The 20287-nt window shown below is 37.4% G+C and overlaps 1 protein-coding gene across 1 annotated transcript in view; it reads left to right on the forward strand.

Annotated features, from left to right (window-relative positions):
- PDE1A (phosphodiesterase 1A) overlaps positions 1 to 20287 on the forward strand; it is a 115596-nt gene that overhangs the window by 56623 nt on the left and 38686 nt on the right. Inside the window, exons 2-4 of the mRNA XM_032234752.1 lie at positions 11587 to 11700; positions 18417 to 18599; positions 19724 to 19790. Of these exons, the coding sequence (XP_032090643.1) occupies positions 11587 to 11700; positions 18417 to 18599; positions 19724 to 19790 (364 nt within the window). The remainder of the gene's footprint in view (positions 1 to 11586; positions 11701 to 18416; positions 18600 to 19723; positions 19791 to 20287) is intronic.

The raw sequence follows: 20287 nt of genomic DNA on the forward strand, positions 1-20287 counted from the left end.
CGTGTGGTTGTATCATGATTGGTAGATTGGTGCTGATTGGTGCTGGCTGTGTGTCCGTTGTTGTATCCTGTTGTAACGGCCTGGGAGGTGGGTGGGGCTAGTTTGTTGATTAGGGCTGGTTTCCAAATGTCTGGTAGGTGGTAGGTATTGCCACGTTTATTCATGTTGTGGTGGGTGTTTCTCTATTTCGATAGCTTCCATAATTATTCCCTTGTTGAAGTGTTCAGTTTTGGAGATTAAGCTGGTTCCTTCAAAATCAATTTCATGTCCTGTAGCTTTAAGGTGCTGGAAAAGGGAGGAAGTTTTTTTCTTTTTTTTTACTGCGCTCTTGTGTTCTGCGATGCATGCATTTATTCTCCTGTTCGTTTGTCCTATGTATGTTGCAGGGGAGATTTTGCATGGTATTTCGTAGACTCCTTGGTTTTCTAGCTGGATTTTGTCTTCGAGATTTCTAAAGATGTTGGCTATTTTTTGGTCAGTGATGAAGGCTGCCTTGATATTGTGTTTGTGGAGAATTTTTCTGATTTTATCTGTGGTGCCTTTGATGTAAGGGAGGAGGGCGATGTCGTTGTCCTGTTCTGTGTCTCGGTTTTTTGGGGGAATCTCCCTTTGGATTAGGTTGGTAATTGTTTTTCTTTGGAATCCGTTGGAGATTAATACGTTTGTGAGAGTGTGTAATTCAGTTTTCAGGTGGTCTTTGTTGGCTAGGCGTTTGGTTCTGGAGATGAGGGTCTTGGCTACAGAGTTGATCTGTGCAGGGTGGTAATGGGATTGTGTGTTTAAGTAATGGTTGGTGTGTGGTTTTTTTCCGGTAGGTGGTGTGCCCTAGGGAGCCAGTGGGTTTTTTGTAGATTAGGACCTCCAGAAAGGGTAGTTGGCTGTTTGCTTCTATTTCCATAGTGAATTGTATTTTGGGGTGTAGGCTGTTGAGATGTGTGAGGAAGTTCTCCAGTTTTTCTTTCCAATGTGGCCAAATCACGAAAGTGTCATCAACATATCTAAGCATATATAATAAATCTGAACACAAACCCAAACTCTGGCTTAGATTGCACCCTTCTTTGAAAGGCTGTCAGCTGCAGGTAACTCTCATAAAGAGCTGAACTACATGTCAGTGGAACATAGGTATCTTATGTAATCACGGACAATTACATTTATCTTAATATATTTTTCAATAAACTGTAGTTTCAAAATAAAGGCTGGGACTGCAAACAATTTTTCGGAGAAGCAAGATCATGCATAACTTTTTCTGGCAAATTTAAAATGCAAAATGGCGAACTCAGTGAGCAAGCAAAGTTTTATGTTGGAGTTCAAGAGAGGTAAGAGTGGAGGAACTAAGGACCTGGAGATTGCTGATACACTGTAGCTGCTGTTACTTCCTGATTGCTGTTTGTTGTCCCTTGACTGCTCTGACTAAGCACTGTGCTTCTGATTGCTGTTGATATGCATGGGAGTTTGGATCATGGAACATATAGAAAAACTCAAAACAATTACAAGTATTTGGACTGTTAGGAAAGCCTCATGGTAATCTTCAAGGAACAGGCAATGCATGTCCTCCTGCCTAAAGAGAACTGTAAACCAAAGCAACTGGAAATCTATGTTTGTGTCTTTTTGGAGAAGAAGTAAAAAGGACTTGAAAAGAGAGGTTCTGTACTACACCTTACCCAAGGCAGGTGAGAAATTCTGGAAAGAGGAGGTGAATTAAATGCCACAGAACAAGAAGAAAACAAACAAAAACATGTATCTGGGAGATAGAATAGAATTAGGAGGTACCTAATGCCAATGGAACTTAGTATAAGTGTCTTGTTGTAGAACTCAAACTACAAATATCTGGGGAGCCTTACCAAGCCCAGTTTCATGGAACAAGGCTGGAGATGTGCTCCCCCACCCATCGGTCCAAGAATATCAAGAATTAACAATATGATGTTAATTCTATGTTGAGAGAAAGGCTTAAGACTGCAAGCACAGAGTTAGAATGTCATTGTGGGATGTATATTGTCTTCCCAGGTACCTATGTCCAGGATATAGGAGACAGACTGCTAAATTTCTTCAAATCCTAAAAAATTATCCCTTTCTATTGATTCATTTGAGATAAATGATACAATCAGAAGAATCCTTGAATATTTCTCAGGAGATTGTAAGATCCTGGAGAAGAAGGAAAAATACTGGAAGCACAAGTAGTGTTTTCATCAAACCTTCCAACTGAAGATCATTGTACAAGAAGAAAGAACAGTGGAAATGAACAACTAATTATATGGATGGTATCACCCTGTTTTCCTTGACTATTGAGTTCCTAATGGTAGGCTGCTGGCAAGAGATAAGCTATATCTTAAGAAAGCTAAATAGGATGTGTTTGACAAGTGTCTCACCAAATTAATTAATAGGGCATTGAATAGAGAAAAAGGTGGAGGTCATGAAAATCCAGAATCATATATGTTACCAAGAACTAGAAGAAATTACTGCCGGGGGTGGGGGGGGGCAGCATGAAAATGAAATGGGGCACTGAAATTGGGAGGAAATTATAACAGTGAAGCATTACTGAATCTCAGATGTTTCTACATCAATGCACAGACTATAAGAGACAGGGAGAACTTAAATTCCTAACAGGGGAGGATCTGTATCAGAGGTGGTATGCTGCCGGTTCACACTGGTTTGGGCGAACCAGTAGTAGCGGTGGCACAAGGCTCCGCCCATCCACCCAGACATCATCAAGGACCTTCTGCACATGCGCTCCCATTATCGAACCGGTAGTGAAGAAAATAGAATACCATTACTGATCTGTATGTTTCCAAAGGCATCATTTAAACTTGGTAGGTGACACACATGAAGGCAAGTTTGGTCCTTGAAGTCATTCAAAAGGAACAGATTCAACAGAAAAAGAGAAGTGCTGTACATTACAACAAACAGCATGTGCCTTCACTACCTTACCCAAGTCGTATAATAAAATCATAGAGTTGAATGTTATGTTTGCAGAGGACCTTGGAGATAATCTAATCTAGTTCCCTGCCCAATGCACAAACTACTCTAGATTCCAGTTCCATCCATTAAAGGCCATGTCTAATATGATAAATGTATGGAAAGAAAGAATAGGGAATCTAATTCTCTTTAGCCATTGTCAGTGCTGGACCAGTTAAGAGTTTGAGGTAAAGACAGAAAGTGTGTGTGTAATTATATAATAACAAGCAAACATTGAAAATATGGCAAGAATGGGTAGTTTATTTTTGTGGATGAAGGTGATTAGTATTATATAAGTAAAGCACTAATGGAATAATGGAGATGTTAACCTGGTGTTTTGATTTATTATATATCACATTAGGGACATGTTGGCTCAGTGGGTAAGACGGTGAGCTTGTCGATCAGGTCAGCAGTTCAGCGGTTTGAATCCCTAGCACTGCATAATGAAGTGAGCTCCCATACTTGTCCCAGCTTCTGCCAACCTAACAGTTCAAAAACATGTAAAAATACAAGTAGAAAAATAGGAACCACCTTTGGTGGGAAGATAACAATGTTCCATGCACCTTCAATGTTTAGTCATGCCGGCCACATGACCACAGAGACATCTTTGGACAGCACTGGCTCTTAGGGTTTGAAACGGAGATGAGCACCGCCCCCTAGAGTCGGGAACAACTAGCACATATGTGCGGGGGGAACCTTTACCTTTACTATATCACTATGTTGCTTTTTATATATTAAGATTGTGCTGAATTATTATTTGGCTTCTAATTTGCCCCAGGTTTGAAGAAGGACAGATGTCTTCAAGGTGGGACAGTTAAAAAGAGAATTCCAACAAAGCAGAGGGGAAATGGATATTCAGCCTATGGGCAGTAGGTTTGTTTCTTTGTTTGTTTTATTTAATTTATATGCCGCCTCACTCCCGAGGGACTCAGGGTGGCTCACAACCAAAAAAAGGGAGGGGGATACAAATGCGACAAGACAGACAGAATAAAAACAGCAAACAATCATAACCTTTCAAATGGGGCTGGAAATTCATCAGCCCCAGGCCTGCCGGAACAACCAGGTCTTCGTGGCTTTGCGGAAAGCCTGGAGGGTGGTGAGGTGAATCTCTCCTCTGAACATTCTCCAGTTGTGCAATGAAATTCTGCAAAATGTTATTTTTTACAACCCCCTCCCCCACCAGATATATAGTGAAGTAACCATCGTAAGAAAAGTGGGGGGAGTAGAGAAGGCCCTTAAATAAACAAACAAACAGACAAAAAGAAAATAGAGCAATGGCCAGTGAACAAGGGAAAGTGTCCTCTCTTCCCTCCCAGAATCCAAGATGGAAATTGTTTTATTTTCTCTAAAAGAGGCAGAGAAAACCGTGCTTCATTTGTGCAGAAGAAAAGCTACATAAGCAGGCTCTCAATCTGTTCTGAGTCTGACATATTATCACTTTCTCTTTCTGCTGTTTGGTCCCTTCCTAGTAAATTCCAGGGAACATTTCAGACCAAACATTCCGTAGAATTCCACTAATCCATAGCTGAAATTGGCAAGTGTGATGTTCAAGTGAAATTTAGAAGCTGCCTCAGTTGTATACATCGTGTTCAGGGTTAGATTATTCAAGGTTTATCATGGCTTATTATTTTATTCATATAAGAATGTGATGGAATTTGTAAGAGTTTTATTCCGAGTTCTTTTTCACTGTACTGATATAGATGTCAATGTTTTATTTTTATTTTATTTATTTATTTGTTTTGTCAAGTGTATATAAGATAATAGATATAAGTACATATAAGATTATGAATACATGAAATGGATACAAATACATGAGGTTGTTAGGACAGGAATGGAAGGCACGTTGGTGCACATATGCATGCCCCTTACAGACCTCTTAGGAATGGGGTGAGGTCAACAGTAGACAGTCTAAGGTTAAAGTTTTGGGGATTTGGGGAAGAAAAAAACTGAGTCAGGAAACGCATTCCAGGCATTGACCACTCTTGCTGAAGTCATATTTTCTACAATCGAGTTTGGAGCGGTTTACCTTTGGTTTGTATCTATTAGGTGCTTGTGTATTGTTGTGGTTGAAGCTGAAGTAGTCATTGACAGGTAGGACATTGTAGTGGATAATTTTATGTACTACGCTTAGGTCAGACCGAAGGCGGCATAATAAAATGCATGTTTAAAAAAAAGAGAATTTCTAAAATTTAGCTATGTACAGAAATGCATTTTTCACAATTTAGATTATTAGTTTTAAAAATTCAAATATAACTAAATGCGCAATTAATCTACCTGGAATTTTATTGCAGGGCAAATGATCTGAAATGTCAGAAAAAATCGGTATAAAATTATAAAATTGTATCCCCTATTATGAATGTATTTTGTCATAAAATGGAACTTAATCCAAAAATATTATTCTGCTTTTCTGAGTACACATATTAGCAAACTGAAAGGTGGAATTGCACAATAACTCAAGGTTAATTGCTTTGTTTGTCTGGAAATGATTTCTCAAGCTTTTAAAAACAAAGATAGTTTTCCAAAATACAGCTTTGTCCAAACTAAAAGCAGTGACTAAATTTATCTGGGGCTAGAGTAGGTCCTTCCCATAGAATCTCTTTTTAAAAAATATTGATCTCTAAGGCACAATTATAAAAAGAAATGTTTATAACATGATTGTACAGATATGTATACACACACTGTAGATCAGGGGTGTCAAACTCACATTGTCACGGCAGCATCACGTGACGTATCAGGACTTTTTCCTTCACTAAACTGTGTGTGGGTATGGCCAATGTGTGACACCTCTGACTCACAGGCCGGGAGTTTGACAGTCCTGCTGTTGATGGTTGTGGTTCCAGGCAGAAGCATGAGGATTTTTTCCCTTACTTTACTGTACTTTACTCTAGGCCTACTGAATTGGGTTGACATTACTAAGTGAAAACTGGTTTTTGTAGGTGAGAATAGTGGATCATAGCAAAACCAACCATTCTTCAACATCCAACACTAAGTAGCCCATTAGAGATCAAATATACATATATGGGCAAAGTATTGCACTCCATGAAATAGTTTATCCAAAAGTCAGTGGGAAGGTTTTGGGAGCACTCGTGGTTCTCTGAGTTCCTCTGCTTATTTCATGGAGGAAACATTTGAAGGATTCATGTCTCGTTTTATAATCCAAGGATGCCCAAGGAGGCTTATAGCATGTTAAAATCTACTCAGCAATTCTTGATTGGCCCATGGCAGGAATACCGAGGAATTTCACTAATTAATTTGGCATATAAGATTCTTGAGGCCATAATACTGAATCGTATAAAAGATGGACGACAACAAAGAACCCGGGAAAATCAGGCGGGTTTTAGGTCAGGGAGAGGGTGTATTGACCAAATTAGTGCCCTACGACACCTACTAGAACTGCGCCACGAGTACAGGCAGCCAACCTACGTTGCCTTTCTCGACTTTACCGCTGCTTTTGATAGCATTCATAGAGAAAGTCTGTGGAAGTTATTACATCAAGACGGAATTCCAAACAAGCTGTGTGGCATAATAACAGCCCTTTATCGCCATACATCCTGCAAAGTAAAAGCCTATAATGAAGAAAGTGACGCTTTCACTGTAAACTCTGGAGTCAGGCAAGGTGGTATCTTGTCACCAACTTTATTCAACATCGGAATGGATGCCATATTGTCGAAAGCGCTTGATAATCAACCGGGAGGAGTCATTATCCACCCAAATAACTTTATACTGACCGACTTAACATTCGCCGATGACATTGCCCTGATCGCAGATTCGTTGGATTCACTACAAGGCATGGTGGATAGAGTGGCAAAAGAAGCTGCAAGTCTAGGCTTAGTCCTTAGTAGCAACAAGTCCAAGCTTATGATATGCTGCAACCACATAGACGACCAAACCATCCACATTCAAAATGAACCAATTGAAGCTGTTGATCATTTCACCTACCTTGGCAGCAACATTACGGGAAATGGAGATGTTTCTTCAGAAATAAATGCTAGAATTCAAAAAGCAACAATTGCTTGGAGCTCACTCAAGAAACTCTGGGCTAGGAAAGACATTTGCCTGAAAACCAAAGTCCGTATATACAAGGCTGCTATCATACCAACGTTATTATACGGTTGTGAAACCTGGCCAATAAAAATTGCTCATCAACACAAACTGGACTTATTTCAAAACCGTTGCTTGCGTAGACTTACGAAAATCAAGTACTCTGAAAGAATATCCAATGCTGAAATCCGCCGAAGATGTGATATCAATGAAAATGTATCTGCCATTATAGAACTTAGACGCTGGCGCTGGCTAGGCCATACATTGAGAATGCCAGAAAATCGAATCCCCAAAATTTCCCTGCTTGCAGAGCCTGGTCCGACCTGGAAACGGCCAAAAGGAGGTGTTCGTCTAACCACTCTGCGTCACTTCAAACGGAAAGCCGAAGATATAGTCATGCGCCCATTCAATCTTAGCCGAAAATCATATAATAGCGACTGGCTGCACCACCTGACAACCCTAGCCCAGGACCGAAAACAGTGGTGCCAAATTTCCATGGAAGTCGCCTATACCCACGATGGGTGAAGAGGCGTCAAGTACAAGTACAAGTACATGGCAGGAATACTCTCCCCTTGTTTATGTGATCCAATTGATAATTAGGGCATGGGAGGAAGCACTGTGCATTTAGGACCAGGTCACTTTCCCAGTTCTGCACTGTTGTTCATGTGAGAAAGCAGCTTCAAGCACGAGGCAACAAATCCCCTTAGTTGTTTCTTTTGTTGAGATAAATGGGAAGAGCCATTCACACAAAGGAGTACCACCAACCAGATGTGGTATTCTACAGGTTTGAACCGCTTCACCCAAACCGGTAGCAGAAATTGCAGGTGGCACCGCCCATCCGCCCCATCTCTACGGCATTCCATTTAGACCCTTTTTTTTAGCGAAAACCGCATGTGTGGAAGGTTTAGTGCATGTGCAGAGTTGGGTGCTCGCTCACATTTGTGAACTGGTCCGGTAGGGAAGGTAAGTAAATACCACCCCTGCTGCCAACATCTTCACACATTTTATTGCCTACAATTTAAAGGTAAGATAGTGTCTTCACCCATTCCATCTATAGAAAGAAACCTGACCAATACATGTTCCTTCAACAATAGCAGAGAGACACATGAGTTTTCCCCATGCATGACATAGCAGATAAGCTTAGGTGGTTATGCTTTTCTACTAATCTCCCTGTCAAGGGGAAGAATCAAAGTGTCCTTTCCATCACCTCCAGCAACTGCCTAGCATTGGATGTTTTGAGAGATTGCTGCTTCCCTCTGCCTTATGATAGGGCTGGATTTTGCAGATTTACTTGGGGAAGTTGACCTGCAAACCTGAACTTTGGGCCTTTATATTAATAAATAAGCAGAAAGTGATAGTGGAAGGCTTCAGTGATATGGCACTTCTGACAGTTGGAATATTAGGAGACATTGTGTAGTTTTTTAATATTTTGTCTACAACAATTAAGCTTTCTCAGATACTGAGCAAAAGTTTAGTGGAATCCTGAAGGAAGAGCTCATGAGGCTCATTATTTTCAATTAATTATTATTTTCTATCTAGGCATGAATAATGCTGAAGGGAGTCCACCAGTGTAGCTTAATTTTTCACACAAGATGCAGAAATGTAAAACTAATTTTCTCACCGGAAATTAAATGAACTCTAATTTTGCGTCTCATTTAAAATGCCCCTCTGTACCCCAAATCTTGTATGGCCATGATGCGTGAGCAAGAATAGAGTTCTGGTCCTACCAAAATTAATAAAATCATATTAATTGTGACCTTGATCTTTTGTTGATTTTTTTTCCTGATGTAAGCAAAACCTCTGGCATGCTTCTGGCAACACTTGGCTAAATGTCTTTTGACCAGTATGCTATAAAAAGGGTCAATAGTCTTATCAAGTTCTTCAGCACCATTGTCCTCCAGATCTTGTTATATTGCAAATTATAATGATTTATAGTGTACCTATGGAATGATTTTGTCCAGAGGTCTTGTTTCATGAAGGGAGATTTGAGTTTCACCTCTTCACCAGATCAAAAAGGGAGATTCAGAAACAACCCATGCATGTGGAATATGCCAGGTTCATCTTTTCACAGAGCAACAAAAATTTCTCTTTAAAAGATCATGTGGAGATTAAAAGATGTTGTACAGATTGTTTCTAACCCTCATATATGTTTCTCTCACCTCTAGTTCAACCATTTGTCACCTCTAGGAGAGCAATTTATCTGAAATGGTATAGGGTTTCCTGCCTGAGCAGGGGGTTGGACTAGAAGACATCCAAGTCTTCTGTTCTGTTCTATTCCACTCCATTCTGTAAACTGTTATTGTATATTTTTGTTTTGATTACCATTATATTATTATTTTTATTTAGATGCTAATAGTCTGGAATCTCTAGAGATGGGTGATATATAAATATAATAAATAAATAAAAAATACTCAACCGCGGCAAAGATTTGTAACCTAAGGTGATTGAAAGTATTTAAACAAAATCTAATAGGTCGATTCTGTCAGCAACTGGATAGGAAGCTTCTCTCAGATTGGAAAATGCCTTGAGCTGGCTTGTGTTTTCATATCAAAATGATAGACAGATAAGCAATTAGGGACGATAATAAAATAAAATACACCGAGTCAAAGTGGAGCAAAGCTAGCTACAAAGTAGCTTGCAATCGATCAGCTGCTTTATTGATTTAATAAACGAGCAAACTTTCCCACATTTCATGCATAACAAACTAACAAACTCATCATCTGCATTTATCCAGAAGTGAACTAGAAAGGTCCCCACAGAATAACTGTAGCAGTAGGCTGGAATCCTAAAAAAAAAAAAAAAAAAAGCAAGTTAGTTATCAAAATGCTTAGTGCTACAAATGACGTATCTCAAAGGCTCCATTAACTGTATTTGTTCTATTATTTCTACTGGTTTTTTTTTTTAAGTCAAAACTCCATCCAGAGAAATTTCTTTGCAAAAAGAAATGGTAATAGACTTTGCACCTGACCAAAATAAACAGAACAAAATTATACCAGGAGTACAAATGAAATGCTAAAGTGACAGCCTGTTTTGTTGCTTTATATAGCTGTGAATACAAACAGTGGAAACACCTGTAGGCGTGGAGAAAATGTTCAACACAGTTGTATAAACAATTTTTTTTCTTCATGAGAACAAACCAAATTATTTTAGTTCAAGTGCATTGTTTATTATTTCTAGTAAAATATCGATGAGGGTATTTCCAAACAAAGATGTACCACTGAACTTTTCTGTATCCAGCAGTTCTGCAATGTTGCTCTTTGTCAGCTACATCTAGCTAACCTCATGTGGGAGGGAGAGATTTCTCTGTTTAGGTGCACAAGACTGTATGTACCACCTGCTTCCTTGGAATCAAGATGTTTGTAATCATATCAGATACTTTGGGTCCGACCTCTTCACGATGATGGTTGTGGAAGAAAATGGGAAGATAGAGCTTTGCATGCCACTTTGAATTCTTGAACTTTTAAAAAGTAGGATCTAAGTCTCACAAAGTACTAACTAGCAAATCATATTCAAAGGTAAAGTTTCCCCTCGCACATATATGCTAGTCATTCCCGACTCTAGGGGGTGGTGCTCATCTCTGTTTCAAAGCCGAAGAGCCAGCGCTGTCCAAAGACGTCTCCATGGTCATGTGGCTCGCATGACTAAATGCCAAAAGCGCACCGAACACTGTTACCTTCCCACCAAAGGTGGTTCCTATTTTTTTGCATGCATTTTTACATGCTTTCAAACTGTTAGGTTGGCAGAAGCTGGGACAAGTAATGGGAGCTCACTCCGTTACACAGCACTAGGGATTCGAACTGCCAAATTGCCAAACTTTCTGATTGACAAGTTCAGCGTCTTAGCCACTGAGGCACCGCGTCCTTGATAAATCACATTTAAAATATGGCAAAATCCAAATTCACTGCAGAATAATCAAGTCTTGAAAACCATCCTCAGTGTAGAATTAGGTTGGGTGCACTTTGTCCCTCGGAAGACAGAATAATCTGAAGGGTGACTGTCACTACTAAGAAAATATATTGTTGGAACCCTACCTTTACCAAATCACGTTTTGAAGTTTTCCAGTCCACTGAAATAATGGATCCAATAACAAGACTTGTCTTTGTCCCCATTGGAGTAAACAGCAACCAATGTGAGAGAAATTAAATGATATAGTTGAAGAAGATCCAAAATGTTTCTCTGCCTCATGCCACTTCTAGTGGCATATTCAATTTAAATTCAATTCACACAATTACTTACACAGGGTGATGCACTCTTTAGTCTCGGCTGTCTTCCATTTGTCAAGACTGAGAATAATAATCATGGATGCTAGTACATCTTTAAAAGCTCTAATGTTTCTCATTCATTTCTATAGAATGGGTAATTTGTAAACTGTCCATGAAATAAATGGACACCATTGCATGCCTTTGGTGAAGGCAATCCACATGTATCTGGTTGAGAATGTTCAAACTTGCAATATTACTTTTACTTTACTTCACAATTTGAGTAATTATGTAAATATTTTGTTGCTAACTACTCTTTAGGCTTGTTTATCTTGCATTCTAAAAGGGGATGTTGGTTTTTGCCGTTACCCATCTAGATTTTTGTTTTCAACAGACTAAGATGTTTGGTGAAGCAGCTGGAGAAAGGTGATGTGAACGTGGTTGAACTGAAGAAGAACATTGAATATGCAGCATCTGTTCTGGAGGCAGTATACATTGATGAAACCAGGTGAGTTTTTGGAACTACTTTGAATCTCCATTCATTCCTCCTGTCATCTTTTTAGGGACAGTACTGTGTTTTTTAAAGGTTTGTAGGATAATACAGAAACGCAAGTTAGGCAAAGAATGCCATCTGCTACTTTTCATATACAGTAGAAGTGTTTCGAATACTTGCAATAAATTACTTTTTTCACATTATAAATAATACTGTTCAATACATATCTGAATTGTACTGAAATAATTTCACAGTCAGTTTCTCATTTCTCATTTATAATTACTTGAAATCAAGTTTAGGATGGCCCAGGAAACAAAATCTTCTCAGATATCAGATCAAATTTGACCTATGTTGTACATTCTAGTATTTTGATCTTTAACATTTAAATGAGAACAAAATGTACTTTCAACTATGACTGTTTCATCATAGTTGGATGTTTTGGTCCATCTGGGCCTATTTCCTTATTTAATTGAAGATCTGACCTTTTGATAATTCCAGGCAGTCAGGGTTTATTGAATTGACTATTATATACTTACCTTGTACGAATGCCTTATGTATATTTACAAACTAAACATTACGCTTCTAGAAATAATACATAGCAAATAAGAGGAATAAATACTTGTAATATATTATTACCTCTATGATAACCGAAAACTGATTTTAAAAAAGAATTATATATTATAGTATTCACAAACAGTTGCATTCTGGAATTTAGTTCTGCCCCAGCAGGTGCTCTTCAAATATGGTCTGAATTTCCACAATCCCTTACTTTTGATGATAAGGTAGGTTGCAAGGATTTTAACTTCTAGTCAGAGCTAAGTCAGAACTATAACCACAGCAGCACAGCAGTTTAAAGCTGATTTAGAGTTGCACGCAACTTCCCGTAACAATTGCCACATACCTACACTGCAAAGGGATTGATGTGTAAGTTACAGATGGTTGTAGACAGGACAATGCAAAGACCTCCCCAATCTTAACTATGGAATTGTGTGTCCTGCATGCTGATTGGTTGATCCAACTTCTTGTTCTGTGCTTTGCTCTTTGAGTGCCCCCCAGCCAGAACATTAAAATTCACAGACATATGAATGCAACTGCCTATGAATGACAGACATATACATTCCTTCACATCTGCTCGACTCTTCAGAAGAAATGGGAGAGCTGTTGCTCATTGCTCATGTCACAGGTAACAAAATAGTTATTAGACTGTGGGACAAAATGAGTGCTTACTGAATAGACTCTGGGAAGGGAAGAAGACGATACGATGAGAAGTAGTTTCTCCATCAAGAGACACTTTGGGGAAAAGATAGAAGAGGCAAAACAATTGTTGGGCAATCCTTGCTGATTAACTGTAAGCATGGCAATGAGAAAATTAGTATTCTGAACAGTAAACATATTGGAGAAGGTAATTGCATTCCCTCTTATAGGTTGTCTATTAATCAAAACAAATAAGTATGACAGAAGATCAATTTCTCAAGATGTAGCATTTTCCTTAAAGTTTGTTGTTGTTGTTATTGTTCATTTATCTTTGGCATGGCACACAATATATTTTAAGGTGAAATAGATGAATTGCATTTAAAAAGAACTGGTTTTTGATATAAACCCTTTAAATGTTTCATTTTAGGATTAGGTTAGAAGAGAGTTTCAAAAGCATATCACCAACATAGGACATTTCATGAAGACTTGGAATGTTCCATGTCACTGCACTTTTTTAAAAAACCAATTTTGTTTCCACATATTGAAGCTATTAAAATATTTTCTGGAATACAGAAAAAAACATTTAAATAACAAAACAGGTTTCCCAGTTGATATGGGACAAGGGTTGGTAAAAATAAAAGTCAAAAAACAAACATTTTGTTATTATCTAGCATTTATATTAAAAGATGGTGGCTTAATAATTGTTGGATATGTGGTGAATGTTGAGATGTTTACTGGCAAATCTTCAGAATTTAAGAGACCCAAGGGAAAATGTTGGAAAATACTGACATTATAAATAAATTTCAAAGCAGAGTGTCCTTAATAAATATTCAAAGGTTCACCCTCAATTCCATCATTAACCCATAGACAATATTTATGGTAATTATTTACATATAAATGCAAACCTAAGTATTTATTATAAAACATATTGATATTTTTACTTGACATAATGACCATGAAACAGTGGGTTTCACCTAGTGTCCGCCATGTACTTAACATATTTATAGGAACTTTCCCCTTGTAAAATAAGAATTCTTGGCAAGAGCAAAGGCACTATATAAAACATTGGGCAAGATTTTCCTTAACTATGTTGTTCAAGTCAGTATTTTCCATGCAGTGCTACATGAGCCACAGGTGATACACAGACATATTAGAGATGGGATGCAACTCTCTTCCCCAAATCAGGAAGAGACTCAAAAGAAAGGAAGAAGGGAAGAGTCATTCACCTCCAGTTGAGTGCTGTGTGGCTAAGAAATTAAATATCTCAGCAGAAGAAGCAACTTTGCAAAAGCTTAGGAATCAAAATAAAATGACATTTGTTGCTTTTCTTCCATTACTCGAATGGGAGGGTTGGGTTGAATTGGGTTAAATTGCATTGGCTTTGGGTATTTCACATTTAGGGGGGAAATGCTCCCACAAACATTGCTTCAGCCCCAGTTATCCTCCCTCATTTTATCGACACGTGTCTTGATTTGTGCTGGAGAAGACTGTTTCTACAGTGATACATACTGTTTCAGCCCTAGTGAACTATCGCTCTTATTCTTACTTACAGCTCTGTTGCCAGCTGCATTGTTGAGAGTTTTAATGTCCTTAATATTTATTATTAACATAATACTTTGAAACATGTAGACGTTTCCCCCAAGAGCTGAGATGTAGTTGAGCAGTACTTGGAATGTCACTGTCTTAAGTATGTCGAAGGTCTCTTACATAAAGAAGAAAATGTGTAGGAAACACACACATACACTGCTCACTGAGTAAAAATAGAGACAATTAAATTCTTTGACCAGTCTGGACCCCATTATGCATTTCTGAAATATAATTCCCACTTTTGTGGCAAATAATAAATAGCTTTTAGCAGAAAAATCAATAATACCTGAGTCTATATTTCTTTTTGCTGAAATTTAGGAGGAAATGGGATAATGAAGAGCATTTAAATTAAAATAATTCGGAAATTCAAATATGTTTCTTTGATTAGAAAGTTCAAGACTTGAAACGCTAAGCAACTTTTTATTTTAGTGTCAAGTCAAAAATTAATCTTTAATAAGATTCTTCTTTGTAGACTAACTTCTATTATGAACATCAGAGAGCAACTCAGCGTAGTTCTGGCTCAAATGTGGGCTGGTGATAAGATAAGGCGATATTATGAGGACATGTTTGGCCTCTGGTCTATGTTCAAGTGAGGACAAGCTTTTAAATATCACCAAATATTGCATTAACTATATTAATGAGGACAAGCCTGTTTATAAGTAGCAATTCTTCCACCTTGCTCAGATAAAAGAAGCAGTCAGATCTGTTTAGTAAAAAACTACTGATTATGAATTTTCTCATTTTAAATAGCTGAGGAAAATAGCTGTTATCATCAGCATAGTGGGGAAAAGTTGTAATTTTTGCAGTTAGGTTATTATATACACAAATGTGATAGATTTGATATTACCCACAATGGAGGGATGGATGTGGAAGACGATGGAATTTGCTGAGATGACCAAATTGGCAGCTTTGATCAAGGAAATGACATTATCTAATTTTAATGCTGACTGGAAACCCCTTTTAGACTTTTTAGGTGAAATAGAAAAAAGAGGAAATTATTATATATGGCTTTGATTAGAAAAAATAGATATAGACAAATATAAGGCATGCTGTAACCATAGGATAAAAATGTATATCTATATCTGTAACTGCTGTAAAGAAAATCAAAAGCAGCTTCTTTAACATTTTTTCTGTACTTTTGGCTTTTTCTTCTATTTCTTTCTTTCTTTTTTGTTATAAATATTAGCTTTGGTTAGTTTTTATCTTTTAAAAAAATTAACAAAGTTGTATTTTTAAAAAATAATACATTGACAGCTATTTTAATTCCTTCTTTTCTATTCTTGACTAAGAAGATGTTTGCAAAGTGATAGGAAGATTTTATAGGAATTAGTGTCTTCGTAATTAATACTTTAACATAATTGTACTGTTACTTTTATGTTGTTTTTTTAAAATGTTGAACATTAGAGAACATTCTGGTAACTCTGAAGTAGAATTGATACATGTAATCTCATTAGCCTTGTTACTATTCTGTGGCCATCCTGATCCCGGAAAAACAAGGGGGGGGGGAAATCTTAACTTCAACAAGGAAAAACTGGAGCCAGAATTGGGGGTAGCCAGGGTTCTCTGCTGAAGATGACAGGCTAGACAGGAGTGGAGTGGAGAGACAAAGTAGAACCAGTTAATGTGTCTTTAGAAAGATCTCGATGGTGCCTTTTGAGGGGGAATTTCCTTGCCAACTAATAGTACTGTACCTGAGGCCTATTAGGAACATCTGTATATGCTCAATGGACAATGAGAATCACCATTTCAATGAAAGTAGCATATGCCCTAATAAGATAACATAAAGCCATATCTATTGAGTTTTGGTAAGTTGGAACCTTTGGATTTCTCCTTATAATATGTAGTGTTTCTTTAAGGGGATTTTTGCACCAATTCCAATGGAGGCCAAAGTAATTCATGATAATTTCTTTCTTTCTGTTGGTACATGTAGTAAATGTTAATGTTCCTGCATATCTTAAACCATTTTCTTTTACTTTTTTTTCTTAATGGATTTCATTGTCTCTGCAGCTTCCTCATGTGAAGTTTCAAATATGGATATTGATTTTCTTAACAAACTGAGTAAATGTTATATTATTGACTTCTTTTTAAAGTTTGTATGGGGGGGGAATACAGTCACAAGGTTTGGAACTCATTTTTCTTCTGGGAAATACTCTACAAAGACATTATAATAATATGTATAAAAATCCTGATTTGAGCCCCTAATCGATACATATGGGCGGTCTGGGAATATAGATATATAATAATTTAATATACAAGCAATGGAAAATATTTGGTAGAGTAGAGCAACAGTGGGAGCATACACACTGATCCTTCAGCCATCGTGGCGCATGTCTTCCAAACTATTTTGGGCCCTGAGGCAGAAAATCTCACAATATTTCTCCTGACCCCTTGTTGTAAAAACACACTTCTAAGAAATAAAAGAGTAAATAATTTGCTGCCCTTTCATGACAACCCTATTCTCTTGCCTGAATCCCTGCCTCACTCTTTCCTTTAAACAATATTCTGGTTACTCTTACACAGTGGTGCAATTTGTATTTGTTTTTATTATGCTTATTAAAAAGTCAATAAAATTATTTTTAAAAAAGGAAATGCATGGGATATACAAACAGCATGATGAGCAGAAGTTTGTAAGACTATCTGTTTGATTTACTGAGGGACATCACACGAATATGGCTATTGGCCAAACAAAAACTCTTGTGAAAGTTACCACATTGTTTTTTTTTTCCTTGCAACCAAATGAGGCAAGATAAACCATTTAGTTTCTAATAAGTAGGGTTGATCAGTCTTGATCAGAAGCTGAATAATGGTTCGTGTAATTTTTATATCAAAGTCTTGGGTTAATTCTGAAGGACTCCGTTCTGAAATCATGGAGTCAAGGTAGGCAAGGAAACATGGGCTAATTATTTGGGTTTACTCTTGATATTTGGCCATTTAACTGCAAATATTTCTGCTCCGATTTTTTTCCCCAAAATTGCAAGTGTAGTTCTGGGTCATACTAATAACTAACTTTATAATAATTTAATGTCTCTGACAGTGTTTCTCACATAAAATAAAAGTATTCTATTACTGTACTTCGGTAAGGACTTTATATTACTCTGCTATGCTATTTTAGAGAATTGTAGCAGAAAGCCTGATGTACAATAAAGGACTCCGGAGATAATTTTCACGAAGGAATAGATGAGCCATTAACAAAGGAAAAATTATAACTCAGCCCCAGGAAAATTGATAGCACAGGGATGAACTCAAAATAAGCTGAATTAATTCTGTTTGGCATAAGATGTAGTAGAGAGAGAGACTCTGGCAGACTTCCAAGATTCTGTTATTGTACCCTCCAACAATAAAATATGATTCCTATAATCTTTGTGGGGTCTGTTTCCTGATCCTTAAAAGATTAATATATACTAAACTTCAGATGTAGATTTGTATTCATGCATGTTGGCTCATTTTGTGAGGAGAGGGAAAGAATAGTAGATGTTGGCTCTGTCACCATTTTGCTTCTGGCTCTGTTCCAAATTTCAGCTTCTATTTTGCACTTATCTCTAGTTTATGGCTGTTGAGGTTCTAGTAAAAAAGCAAACTACTGAAGTATGTAGTTCCACAAATTTGAAGTGCTCATTCTTGAAATAAATAATATAAAGGTAGATGAATCCTTGATGTCAATTGATAAAAAGTAGCATTCTATGCAGGGGTGTCAAACTAGTGGCCCACAGCGGATGCATCACATGCAGGCCACACCTACCCCAGCTCCATGAAAGGGAAAACACCATAATATGTCACGTGATGGCAATGTGACACCACGAGTTTGACATCAGTGAAATAGAGCAATGGTGACTTACACTGTTGTACATTCATGTGGAAAGAATGTTGTTATATAGATGCTGAGATATAATTCCAATTACTTAAGAGTTTCGGTACTTATTGTGTGCTGTCTTCTACATATGCATATACAGGAGGTTGTTGGATACAGAGGATGAACTATCAGATATCCAATCAGATTCTGTTCCACTGGAAGTACGAGATTGGTTAGCATCTACCTTTACGAGGAAAATGGGAATGACCAAAAGGAGACCAGAGGAGAAACCAAAATTTCGAAGCATCGTGCATGCTGTACAAGCCGGGATCTTTGTGGAAAGGTGTGCTTTGTTCCTTTATTAATTATACGACAGCAGGTGAATGTGTTACCAACATCATCATCCTAATAAAGAACAAGAAGCAAGAAATAATTATTTTACTTTACAATATTTTAAACGGTCTTCTTTTTCAAAACTGGTATTAAACAGCTAAATCACAGCTTGGATGCTAGCAGCTGAGTACTGAAAAATCTGGACTCAAACATCATGCTTGGGGCGTTTTTACATCAAAATTGAGACTAAACATATAAACATTTAACTATATAAATATCTTTGTATAACAGTTGTTGAGGGGAGCCAGTTCGATGTACTGGTTAAGACATCATACTACAAACCAGTAGACTGAGTGACCTTGGGCCAGCTACTCTCTCTCAGCCCTAGGAAAGAGACAATGGCAAACCACTTTGGTTACTTTACTAAGGTATTTGAAGGACTTATCAACACTCACTTGAAGGCACCAAAAGAAGTCTTGTTGAACTCAGTGAGGAACACTTAAGATAATGCTTATAAAAGTGCACTCTGTGACTGTAATTGCCTTCAGACTTACTTAGGAATATGTGCCATTGTTTGCATAAATATTTACTGTAATTCTCTCATGCCTTTTCAGTCTTCCCACTGAAAACAATAGTATGAGTTTAAAACTCAGAAAGAGATTAGTGTTTTGTGTTTTTATGGAATAAGAGAACAGAAAAATATTTTTTTTAAAAAAAGTTAATTGCTAAGCAAGCATATCCTGATTCTGTTATTTATGGATTTGTTCACTCATTTGGTTAATCCTCATTATAATTAATATTTGAAAGGTCTGTAATGCTTGTGTATATGAAAACAGAATGTAATATCACTGCTTAAATTATCATTTTCCAGGTTCTTTTAGCAATAAGATTTGATTGAAAAAGGATTAGCATTCATCCATTGGTATAGATACAGAAGAGATCTGAGATTGTGAAGTGATTGACAGCGGGTTGAAAATCCATATTTGGGGAAAACGGTCTTTCATGCAGACTTAAGAGTTCTACATATATTACATTTGCTTTCATGACACTTAATAGGAACTGCTCCCAGAGAATAAAGATATCATTTTAACTGTGAGGTCCTATAATGCCTTATTTCATATTTCTTTCTTATAGAATGTATCGAAGAACGTCTAGCATGATTGGCTTGGCTTATCCAGCTGAAGTAATAGCAACCTTTAAGGTTAGTTCAGTTCAGCTACTGTACAAAATACATTCAATCTCTCTCAATAAATTTATTGGGAGAAATAGGAATCAGATTTTTCCCCCTTCCTGTATAAATTGCATGGAAAACAATGTTCAAGTTCTTAATCTGGTTTCATAAGGAAATAGTTATAACATTGGCATTTCAGCAAGACTTTAGTCTTGCTGCAAACAAAGCTATTGTTCTGCATATTTCTGAATGCTGTCTATCAATTTTATAATGGTAACAGTCAGTGGTGAGATTCAGCCAGTTTGCACCTATTCGAGAGAACCAGTTGTTAACTTTCTAAGCAGTTTCGAGAACCGGTTGTTGGAAGAAATCTCATTTTGTCTTTTTCCACTTTACAGGGCTAATCCTGTAAGGAAGGCAGGAAGGAAACATTCTGGTGTTGTTTCTAGCCTAATCTGTATTGCCCTGCTTACAGAAACTGCTCTGGTTAACCCTTATTACATTGTAACAGCTGAGGCGAAGTGCCC

The sequence above is a fragment of the Thamnophis elegans genome, chromosome 1, assembly GCF_009769535.1.
Source record: "Thamnophis elegans isolate rThaEle1 chromosome 1, rThaEle1.pri, whole genome shotgun sequence".
NCBI classification, from domain to species: domain Eukaryota; kingdom Metazoa; phylum Chordata; class Lepidosauria; order Squamata; family Colubridae; genus Thamnophis; species Thamnophis elegans.